At 50.8% G+C, this 12,072-nt stretch overlaps 1 protein-coding gene across 1 annotated transcript in view; it reads left to right on the top strand.

Moving 5' to 3' along the window:
- Positions 1-12,072, top strand: part of ST3GAL3 (ST3 beta-galactoside alpha-2,3-sialyltransferase 3) — a 135,126-nt gene that overhangs the window by 34,691 nt on the left and 88,363 nt on the right. Inside the window, 1 exon segment of the mRNA XM_044005043.1 lies at positions 10,195-10,242. Coding sequence (XP_043860978.1) covers positions 10,195-10,242 — 48 coding nt within the window.

Raw genomic sequence — 12,072 nt, 5'->3', positions numbered from 1 at the left:
CCCTCCCTCTTTCCCTTGTGATTTCAGACCTTTTGTTCTTGCAAATGAATTTTGTTATTGGTTTTTCTAGCTCTCTAGAACATCCCCTCCAATGAATATGGCCTGCCTTGTTCCTCATTAACCCAGCAGGCCCTTAGGGTTTGTGGCTTTTCTTTTTCTGTGCTCAGAAAATATCCCATGCAGATTTTTTCCTTGAATCAAAGTGAGTCTCCCTGATCTGTGGTTCAATGAGACCATCTTTGCTCCCTTTTGGAAAACTGGGGCAACACATGCTCTTCTCTTCCTCTGCAGCAGCTCTGTCATTGCTGGTGATTCCCAGAGACCCCTGCCATGGTCTTGGCTGACCCAGCCAGGAGCCTTCTCCTCCCTACCTTCATTTGGGACAAAGGGATGAGTCAAACTGGCCTTCTGTGCGCCTGCCTCTGTCCCTTCCTCTCTGTGTGATGCATTCAGCTCAGAACAGACCTGTGCCAAGAGGCCTGAAGAGATTCTTCTGCTCTACCTTCCCTCAGGGCCAGATGCCACCCACCCCTGAAAATGGAGAGTGGGGAGAGGAACTTCAGAGGTAGGGACGGAGCCCAGTCTGGGAGAGGAGAGAAGTAGAGTGAGGGGAGGGGCAGCTAAGTGGTAGAGTCAAGAAGACCTGAGTTCAAATCTGGCCTCAAACACTTATTAGCTGTGTGACCCTGGGCAACTGAAAACATCTGAATAGCATCGCCACCATGATGGATGGCTCAAGGGATGGGGAAGGTGAAGAGGATCTAGTCCTTAATCAAGATGGTGTGAGAACAATATCAAATTGGGGGCAGCTAGGTGGCTCAGTGGATAAAGCACGGGCCCTGGATTCAGGAGGACCTGAGTTCAAATCCAGCCTCAGACACTCAACACTTACTAGCTGTGTGACCCTGGGCAAGTCACTTAACCCCCATTGCCCCCTCCCCCCCCCAAAAAGAACAATATCAAATTACAGGAATGTAATTTTTCAGCGTGTGTTCCTCTGACTATTTTGGTCTGTACTGGGCCTTTGCTTCCGTCTTTGGCCTTTGGGCATCTGCCCAGGGATTGCTGGATCAAAGGCTGGGGATAAGCAGTGACTTTCCAAATGGAAATCCAGAGCAGTGGGGTCACATCACAACTCCACGGCCATGCCTCTGTGCACCTGCCTTCTTGCAGCCTCTCTGACACTGAAATCTCCCACCTCCTCAAATGCTCCCTTGTGTCTCTCTCCCTTGTCTCTCTTTCTCTCCCCGCTTTCCTGCTTCTGTCTGTGTTTCCCTTTATCTCCATTTTTTAAAGCATCCTTTTTGGAGGGCCAAGGGGAGCCCTCTAAACCATTCCATCCGTTGAAGAGACCTGGGCTGTGGAGGGAAGGGCCTCTTGGCTGGCCAGACTCCTCCCTCCCAGCCTGGGCCTTCAGAGGACTTGCCTGTGCCTGAGATGCTCAAGGCTCTGACCCCGATAGACCACAAGGGGCCCCATGGTTCATCTACTCACACATAGGTACCCAAAGGAAAAAAGGGCTCTCTGTAGAGTAGCTGCTCCTTTTATGGCTGAAGTCATTTCCCTGGATGGATGGCTACCTGCAGGTCTATTGCGGAGAGAGCGCTACCTCCCTGAAGGCCTCTCCCTTCGGCTTCCTTCTCTATATTGATGCTTTTGTCTGGAGCTTTCCAGGGCTGCCCTGTCAGTTCAGTGCCAAACTGTCGGAGAGGTCAGTCCTCCTGCCTCCTTTGTACAGCCATACTCCCCTGTCTGTGCTCCTGGGTTCCTTTCGCAGGTTCTAGCCCCAATCTTAGCTCGCCAGCCATGCCGGGCAGCTCAACCCTGGGGGAGGCAGCATGGGCACAGCAGCTCATCTGTAAAACCCTGATGCAGAAGGACGGAAACAAGGGGCTGGGATTTGTCGGGGTGTGGCCCAGGCTGGCGGCCTTGGAGATGTCTTCTAGGTCTGGAGCCAGAGCTCAGTGCACAAAACCCTTCATCTCCAGCCTCTGGGCATTTTCCCCGGCTGTGCCCCACACCTGGTGTTCTGTCCCTCTTCATCTCTGCCTCCTGGTTTTCCCGACTTCCTCCAAGTCCCAGCTAAAACCCCACCTTTTATAGATAGCTCTTCTCCATCTCTCTTCATTCCAGTGCCTTCCCTCTCTTCATGATTTCCTGTTCATCCTGTAGAGAGCTCTTTGGACATAATTGTTGGTATGTTGTCTCCTTGAGGGGAGGGACTGTCTCTGCCTTTCTTCACATCCCCAGAGCTTAGCACAGTGTCTGGCACATAGTAGGCACTCACTTCAAGGTCCCTGCTCCTCCTTCCCAGCTGTGACTCTGCTCAGAGCGGGGGGCTAAGATTTTCTTGGCAGCTCCCTCTTCTCTCACTTTCCTTGGCCTCTTCCAGGTTTCAGGGTTTTGAGAGTCAACCCCAAGTTTCCACTGGCCATGATGAATGGCAAGGAAACACCCTGTGCCCACTGGGTTCCTCTGTTGATGCCATGCCCAGGGTACCAGGGAATCTGCCCTGGGCAGACCGCCAGCTGTGAGCCCAGACCAGCTGCTGAAAGAGCCCAGCCCTGGTTTTATTCATAGGCCCTATAGGGAAGGAAAAAGCCACTTTGGAAACCAGAAACAGGAAACATCTGACTGTAAAAGTGATCTCCAATATTGGCTCGGTTTTCAGATGTCATAAACTACCCTTTGGTGCTGCCCATTGAGGCCTTGTTCAAGGGATCCCTGTGATCACAGGGAGAGTGCCCAGCTCTTAGTGCCCTCTAGGCAAGGTGTGCACCTTGACTGCCAGTAGGAAGCAGTGCACCCTGGGGTGTAGAGGCAGGAACTCTGGCTTTCTTTGTGTGGGTAGTGGAGGCCAGACTCTTTTGATTGTTTCCAGATCTCTTTCCAGAGGCTTTGGCGAGTCCCAGGGCTCAAAGCAATCAGCATCAGGCCATCTGGAGACCCTTCCCATCCTCCATGTTCTCCCTCCACCTGGACTCTGGCGGCTCTCCACCATGAGCCAGGCAGCCAGTCACCTTTGTCAGGCATGGACCGGGTATGGGACCTGGCACAGAACTTGCTGGACAGCCTTCTGCTTTATGCCTCATTTGGTATTGGGAATCGGGGTGTCCAGCAGAGTTTTGTGGGATGTGAATTCTTTTGAGGCATTTGAGATGATGTGTCCCTTGGGGACACTCCGGGATGGAGCAGGGCCCAGAAGGTGGTGGTGTGCATTAACATAGCCCATGATAAACACACCCAGCGTGAGCTTAGCTTGTCTGCCTCTTTCAGGCAGTCGTGGGATCACTCGTAGGGTGCCGGGCTTGTGCCTGCTTGCACAGAATCTGTTCCTCTTGTGGAGGTTTTTTAAAAGATGGGAAAGTGACTGATGTTAGCTTAGCAGGATGGATCCGTTAGTCCAGTGACTGTAATAATTGCATTTAAACAGTTCCTCGTTTGATTATGGCTGGTATTGAGACATACTTTCCACTCCTTGTCAGAGACACCTGGGTTTGGGATGAGAGTGTGTGTGTGTGTGTGTGTGTGTGTAGAGTGTGGCTCAGGTGTGGTGTCACTTGATTATTCATTGTTATAAGGGTTGGTGGTGGGAGGAATATAGCAGGAAATGATTGATTAAAGAGCCAGAGAATCAGTACAACTTTGAAGCCTTCCACACCTACTTTTCCAGGCCTATTTTAAATGACTCTCTTCTAATCAAACTGGCCTGTTGGCTGTACCCCATACACATTACATCTCCTACCTCCACACCTTTGCACAAGGTCCACCACTTCTGAACCACCCTCCCTGCTGTTCCTTAGAATTCCTAACTTCCTTCAAAGCATAGCTGAGGTGCCCTCCTTCAAGAGCCTTTCCCTGATTCTCCTGGGCAGGGCTCCCTTTGATTATTTTGAGTGTTCTTCGTACCCACTTCCTCATGATCTTGTATCTTCTCTGAAGGATGTGGACTTCTTATGGGGCAGAAACTATTGCTATTACATTTGTGACTCATGCCTGGTACATAGTAGGTACTTAATAATTGTCTGTTAAATTGAACTGAACTCAGAAAAAGAGAAGACCCATGGTTACTGACCTTTTCTCAGGTACGTTTTTTGGGCTAATCACTTTTTTCAAGTGTTTGGTATTTTGAAAAAAAAAATGGGAGAGCTGGTATATAGGTGGGTAGTTGTTAGGCTCTCTGGAGCAGTACAGGCTGAAATCTTTCCCACACCATTGGCATCTTCCTCTTCTTCAAATATAGTGGTCTTAGCATGCTCACAATGGCACTGTCTCCAGCATGGATCTCCTCTATATGTACTTGGCTGCTTTTCTCTGTTAATTCTACCCTGGGGCCTGTGATACCAGGGTCCAAATGTTCTTTTCTGGCATTCCAATCAATAAACATTTATTAAGCACCTACCATATGCTGGGTCCTGTGCTAAGTGCTGGGGATACAAAGAGAGGTAAAAGACAGTCCTTGCCCTCAAGAAGCTCACCATCTAATAGAGGAGCTGACAATCTAATGGTTCCACTGTCCTCAATGGAGAAAAGTTCATTATAATGATCTTTGCTGGGGCAGCTAGGTGGCACAGTGGATAAAGCACCAGCCCTGGATTCAGGAGGACCTGAGTTCAAATGTGGCCTCAGATACTTGACACTAGCTGTGTGACCCTGGGCAAGTCACTTAACCCTCATTGCCCTGCAAAAAAAAAAAATAATAATCTTTGCAGATCTTTTCCATTTTTCTTGTTATCGGTCCTTCCATTTCCAACCTTGAATGTCCTTGAGATGACTTTGCTTATCTGGATCTCTTGTCAAGGTTTCTTTAAACCGGTTTGATTGCTTCTCTGCTCTGCAAGATGATAAATGCATATAATTGTGACAATAATGGAGAAGTGAATTGTGGGTGTCAGTAGGCTCTTCCATATGACCAATGAGGAACTTGAAAGAAGCATAGGAGTTGAGGTTGTCATCAAGAGGATGTGTGCTAACACGACTAATGCAGAAATATACTTAATGTAATTGTACATATATAACCTATATCAGATTGCTTGCTGTCTTGGGGAGGGGGGAGGGAGAAAAATTTGGAACTAGAAATCTTATAAAAACAAATGTTGAAAAAAACAAAACAAAACAAAACAAAACCAAAAAAAGGGGGCAGCTAGGTGGCACAGTGGATAAAGCACCGGCCTTGAATTCAGGAGGACATGAGTTCAAATCCAGCCTCAAACACTTGACACTTACTAGCTGTGTGACCCTGGGCAAGTCACTTAACCCCAATTGCCCCACCAAAAAACAAACAAAAAACCAAACCAAACAAATGTTGAAAACTATCTCTATATGTAACTAGAAAAATAATAAAATACTTTTATGATAAGAAGGAAACAAAAAACCAAACAAAAACAAAAGAGGATGTGTGCTAAGAGCAGATGATGGGCTAGGCACACAGCAAGATCCAGGAATCATGGGCCAAGCCAAGGAGGTGGCAAGGTGGTGCAGTGGAGAGAGGGCTGTCCTTGGAGCTGGGAAACCTGAGCCAGACCTTGCCAGCTGTGTGACCCTGGGCAAGTCACCTCACTTCTCAGAGACTGTTTCCTTGTCTATAAATTGGGGATAAAAATAGCATCAACCTCACGGGGTTATTATGAAGGTCAAATGAGATAACCCAAACCTTACAAAACTGTGTAACATGCTGGCTATCAAGTGTTCTCCACGTGTCCTCTTGGGGTAAAGAGAAGTTGTGGCCTCTGGAGTTGGATGGACCCACACCACTGGGGTAAACTTTTGGTAGGATGTGATCGAGGGCAGACAGTGCGATCCCCGAGTTTTCACCTTGGACGTCTTCCTCTTTCAGCCCAGCTGTCCTCTGTGTCAGCCTGGTCTAGACCAGCTGCTCCTTCCTCCTGTCCTGTTTTTGTTCTCTTCCGTACCATGTCAGGGGAGACTGAATCCTTCTGCTATTGATTCAGCTTTCGTTTAGCTCTGGTGCCCTAGCAGCAGGGCCTGTGACTTTGGAAGGAAGCCATTCTTTTGTCATTTGTCCCTCCCCAGTGTAAGCTGAGCATTGAGTTCTCTAGGGACTGGAAGGAGCGGGGCATCCAGTACTGGCTCAGCTCTGGTTACTTGGGTCCAGAAACACTGTTACACAAATACACCCTGCTTTTAGGTTGTGTGTGTATTTAAAGCATATTCTCTCCTTTAAAGAAAGGAATGGCATTGTAGCCATTGGTACTTGTAGTTTTTCATATTAAATAAATAGTGACCACAAAACTGGAATGGAATTTTAACCCACAGGATGACAGTCGGCATCCAAAAAGATCTTGACATTAGGTTGGACTGACATGGGGAAAATAGGGTAAGGGGTTTGGGTAGGGATAGGGGTTTGGGGCCCTTAGGAATTCCTCTTTAAAGAATGACACCCTCTTGCACACAAAAGCAGTTAGAATAAGATAGTAGTTTATTTAGGGGCAAGGGAAGGGGGTGGGAAGGGAAACCATGAAAGAAATCCTTAGACTTCTCGTGGGGAGAAAGGCATGGCACAGAGAGTGTGGCTCTGAGATCTCCTAGAGCAGGAGACTGGCAGGTACTTTTATAGAGGACTAATGGGGGTGACCATCTGACTGCGAAAAGTTCCTTTAGTGAGGGAGGACCCTCCCCCACTGGTAGTGGCTGGAGGAGTTGGGCGAGGGGTGGCTGCAGATCTCTCAAGCCATCTCCTCAGGACACAAAGGAAGCAGCCACACCTAAATTTATCTCCCCAGGGTTGAGGGAGACTAGAATGAAGGGTTGGGGTCCCAGAGCTAGCTCAGTCCGATCTGGTTCCACTTATCTCTCTAGGCGTGTCTGTCCTCTGGTTTAGTTTCTCAAGGAGAAGGTTCTTTGATGTGCCCCAGAGAACTTCTGGGGTGCTATGGGCCCATAACAGGACTGAATAGGATGAAATTTAATGGGGATAAATGTCGAGGCTTATACTTGGGTTCAAACAATCAACTTTACTAGGGTAGGAAGTGGTGATGTGCTTAGACAGACATTCTTTGAAAAACACCTGTTTTGTCCTAGTGAAATAAAAGGTCAGTAGGAGTAAAGTGTGTGGTGTGGTAGTCCCCTCAAACGAATACAATCTTTGGTTTTATAATGAGAGAACAAGGGTATGGGGCTAAGTCATTAAGACAATGGTAATGGAGAGTAGAATCTATTTCTGCTATTAGTGCAAGATGCTGTGCGAGGTGCTGAGAACAAAACAAAGACAAAAACAGCTCCTGCATCCGTAGAGCTGTGGTCTACAGGGGTCATCTTGTTGCTTAAAATGTAGCTGTGACAGACTCCCGGTCAGAGACAGAGCGCACCTGAAAATGTGTAAAGCCCCCAAGTCTAGAAATCTAATCAAAAGGGCTTTAAACTGAAAAGGAAGCGGGGCAGGGGCGACAAAGACTTGTCCCACAGAGACCAGTGATGATGTAGGACAAAGGAGAGAGGAGAGACATTTTTCTCTTCTTCACCTTCTTTCTTTCCTTCCTTCATTGACTCACTTATGTGCCAGGTGTTAGTTCAGTACTTTCTGCAAGTTCCAGGCACTCTGTTAATTGCTGGAGAGAAGTGACAAAGCAAAACAAAACAAGGCTCTTCCTGCCCTCAAGGGTTTTTTTCTTTTTCTTTTTTTCTTTTTTTTTTAGTGAGGCAATTGGGGTTAAGTGACTTGCCCAGGGTCACACAGCTAGTAAGTGTTAAGTGTCTAAGGCCGGCTTTGAACTCAGGTCCTCCTGAATCCAGGGCCGGTGCTCTATCTACTTCGCTACCTAGCTGCCCCCCTCAAGGGTTTTTTTTAATGAGGAGGACAGTATTCCCACACAAGAAAGCTAAGCTCCTCAGAAGGCCCCCTCCACTTCCTTTTCTCTCATTCTAACTGTCTGTAGGCTGGCATCATCCTACCCAAACCCACCCTCTCCAGATTTAACAGTGATGTCTCCACTGCCAATTCTAATGACTTTTTCTCAGTCTTCATCCCTCTTGACCTCTCTGCAGCCTTTGACACTATTTTTTGGGGGGTGGGGCAATGAGGGTTAAGTGACTTGCCCAGGGTCACACAGCTAGTGTCAAGTGTCTGAGGTCGGATTTGAACTCAAGTTCTCCTGAATCAAGGGCCATTGCTTTATCCACTGCACCACCTAGCTGCCCCCGAGCTTTTGACATTACTGACCAGCCTCCTCTTCTTTCTAGGTTTTTGTGACCCTGCTCTCTCCTGATTCTCCTTCTCTCATCTTCTTTGTTAGCTCTTTATCTGGGCAATAACCGTAGGTATCCCACAGGGCTCTGTCCTGGCCCCTCTTCCTCTGTACTGTTTCACTGGGTGATCTCATCAGCTCTGATGGAGTCAATGACTTTTTATGCTGATGGTTCTCCAGCTCTGACTTCTTTGCTGACCTCCCAACTCCTATTAGACATCTCCAGCTAGATGTCCTGTAGACATTTTAAACTCAACTTGCCCCAAACTGAACTCAGTATATTTTTCCCATAAGCTCTCCCTTCGTCCTATGGAGGGCATCTCCATCCTCCTAGTTTTTCAGGCCCAAACGCCAGGTGTCATTCTGGACTTCTCACTCCCATATCCAGGCCGCTGCTGAGATCTATCGGTCGCACCTTCCCAGCATGGCTCATGCCCCTTGGCATTGCCACTCTCTGGTGCAGGCCCGGAAGATCAAAGTAGGCTGCTGATGGATTTCTCCTCAGCCGGTCTCCCCCTGCTCCAATCCATCCTCCACTCTGCTGTCAAAGTGACCTTCCTAAAGCACAAATCTGACCGCGGCAAACTTCAGTGGCTCCTTGTGGCCTCCAGCATCAAACTTCAACCCTCTGGTTGATATTCCAGGTTCTTCATAGCTCACCTTCCTGATCTTTCCAGTCTTCTTACCTCTCCCCCCCCCTCCCCCCCGCCCCGCCGGACTCTTCCGTCCAGGCACACGGGCCTCCTGCCTGTTTCTGCAGCAGGACCCTCCCTCTCTGGACTCTGGCCATTTGCACTGGCTGGCCCCAATGCCTGGACTGTTCTCCTTCTTCGTTGCCTCCTCCTGGGTTACCTGGACTTCACGTCTCACCTGAGATCCTCCTTGGTCATCACCGGTCGTCCTGACTCGGGTCTTGCCACCGGACTCTGATGACTCTGAAGGAGAGTGAAGCTCGTGGCCTTGGGTAGCCCTGCCTCGCTCAGATCCGATTCCATTGCAAGTCAGGACAGCATCCTCCTGATGTCCCTGGGCCCCGTCCAGAATGCAGGATGAACGACACCAACAAGACCCCTCCTCCTACAAGCCTTTCCCGACCCACCTTAAAGCCAGGGTCTTCCCTCTGTTGATCATCTCCAGTCTCCAGCTCACCGAGCTCCTCTGGAGCAGGGACTGTCTGGCACATAGTTGGTTATTGATAAATGCTGACTGACTTGGCTGGTGCCCAGCCCCTGCCACACAGATGCTTAATCAATACTTTTTCCTCCCTTCCCTTACCATGTGGAGTGGAGGAGGGATCAGATTTGTTCTGGACACACCTGGGCCCTCTCCTCTGGCTGAAACGCTGAACAGTTGTGCTCAATAGGAGGAGATGCTTCTAATAGTTGGCACTGTCCACCCAGAACTTTGGGTGAGGAAAACCTTGGAAGTTAGCGACATCTCTGTACCTTCTCTGGGTCTCTGGGTTGTGGCCAATGGGTGGGAGTAGGGGGCTTTGCTGTCCTCATGGTCTATAGTTCTGTGGTTCTGTAATGGCCATCAATAATGCCTTGTGGCATTCCCCTCCCCTTGTGTGTACATCTGATGCTGAGCGGTGCCATTGGCGGGGTAACCATGGCTCCTGTCCTCAGGGATCTTGCAGTCTAGGTCCAGAACCTGAGATCTCCGTGAGAGCCACATAACCACAGGGCATACGGGATCGGCTGCTGAGGGTTTGGTGATGGGCAGGTGCAGGGTGCTGTCTGTCTGAGGGGAGAGGGGCACGGGTGGGGGTGGGCATGGGAGTGGCATCACAGTTCTGCTGCAGGAAGTGTGGGCAGCTTCCCCCTGCCACGGGGAGCCCCTATCTGCTGGGGGGGCTTCATGGTGCCCCAGAGGCCAGCCCAGGGCTCCACATGGGCCAGGCTGCACCTCGTGTTCTCTGGGGGGTGGCTGGGGAGCGGAGAAGCCCCCCAAAAGGCAAAAGCCATGAACTTGTCCTCTTGTGTTGCAGATTCAGGGGCTCTTTCCTTTGACTCCGTTGGACGGACACTAGGCTCAGGTACAATCTCCTTCCCCTTATCTTACCTCTGTGGCCCTAGGCTTGTTTCTGTCCAGGGGGCTTGGTGGCCATGTTGGGAGGCAGAGACAGGGGAGATGACGAGGGGCATTTAGCCCAGGAGAGGGGCTTCAGAGCCCCGGTGGAGCTGGGCAGGGCACGTGCTCCCCTCCAGCTGGCCTCCAGAGATGTTAGTAAGGGGCAGAGAGGGTAGCAAGGAAACCCAAGTGTGTGGGTGGTGGTCCCTGGGCCTGCATGCACGTCTGTGGCGGGGCACCCACAGGGCCTTCTGGCTTTTAGCTGATGCCCACTGTTAGCTGGACTAACTGCATTAATTCCCTGTGGACCCCTGACCACATGGGGTAGGCAGGAGATGGTGAGCAGGCCTAGGGCCCAGGCCAAAGCAACCTCAGCTTCCTCCACAGTCATAGCTGGGCAGAGCTGGCAGCCGTGTGCTCTCAGAGGTCATCCAGGCCAGTGTAGGCCTAGCAAGGGAGCAGGCAGCCTAAAGCGTCCTTCACTGTCCTGTGAGGATGCCTGCGTGTCCCTGGGCTAGGCAGGGCTCAGCAGGTGTTTTCTCTCTCTCCAGCCCTGGGCTGGCCGGGCCCTTCCTGGCCACAGAGTAGGGAGGGAAAGGTGGGGAAGAGAAAGTGGTTTTTCCTTTAGACTTCAGTGGGCTGTCCTTGTCCCTTGTAGATTTGGATACTTGCTGAGTAGTGAGTCTCCGGGACTATAGGCCCAGTTTGAGTTGTGCCCTTCTGGGAAGGAAGGCTTGAATTTCTGCACCTCGGCCTCAGCCTTAGCTTATCACAAGGACAGGGGCCCAGACCATGCTGTGCCAGGGCCCTAACCGCTGTCCTGAGGCTACTGGAGGCTCTCCTGGGGAGGCCTGAGGATCTTGGTTACCTCGATTTCCCCTCTAGTGATGCAGACAACTGAATGCCACTGCGCACCTTTCCTTAGGGTGAGAAAGGACATGGGCCAGAGGGGGAGCCTTGTCTGGCTGGCCCAGCCTTTTAGGCTTGCCCCTCACCTGGCCAGCGTCCCCCATTAGGGCAGCAGCCTTTGCCCCAGTGGGGAGAGGTCTTTGGCCCTCCTTGATTCCTAGGAGCCCCTACTGCTTTCAGGCCCAGCCTCCCTTCCAGGACATTGTGGGGGGTTGGGCCCACGGAATTGTTTCCTGGTGATTTCATGCCTGTCTCCTGACAGGCATCATTTTCTTAGAGACCTGGGCTGTTGCTATAATTGCCTGGCCCTGGCCTAGTCCCTTAGCCTTCATGGAGGGGAGTATGGCCCACGTGTCCCCTCTCAGGAGTGACAAGTGGGCCCCTGTTGACCTGGAGAAGGTTAGGTGCTTCCCTCCCCACAGAGTTGCTAGTGAGTCTGCTGCCTTCCAACATGGTACCTTTGTCAGGCCAGTGCCCTGTCTAACTGCCCTGCTTATCTCTTCAGGCCTCTGGCTTCCTAACTGCCCCTCACGCCCTGTGCTGCCTTCTGCTTGCTGCCCAGAGCACCAGCTCTACTGCCAGTGCTGCCGGTGCTCACGCCTCAGAGACAGGGTGGGAGGGGAGGGGGCATTCAGAGACCCTCCTGCACTGGTCTTGGGCTGCTTCCCAGACAAGAGATGGCACCCAGGTCTCAATCAGAGTTGAGGAGCTTTGAAGTAAGTTGGTTGTGGGGTCTCTTCCTGGAGGGGCCAGATGCCTTTTCTGCAGAGCTTGGACACCTTGGCCTTCTCTTTGTGCCTTGCAGTCTCCTTTGAGCGGGGTTGGAGATGGCCTGGCCCCTGGCCCATGGAAGCCTTGCGTGATGTCCAGGAGCATCATGGAAGGT

Source organism: Dromiciops gliroides, chromosome 4, assembly GCF_019393635.1.
Source record: "Dromiciops gliroides isolate mDroGli1 chromosome 4, mDroGli1.pri, whole genome shotgun sequence".
NCBI lineage: Eukaryota > Metazoa > Chordata > Mammalia > Microbiotheria > Microbiotheriidae > Dromiciops > Dromiciops gliroides.
Note: the sequence above shows the minus strand (reverse complement) of the source record. Positions and strands in the feature narration are given on the sequence as shown.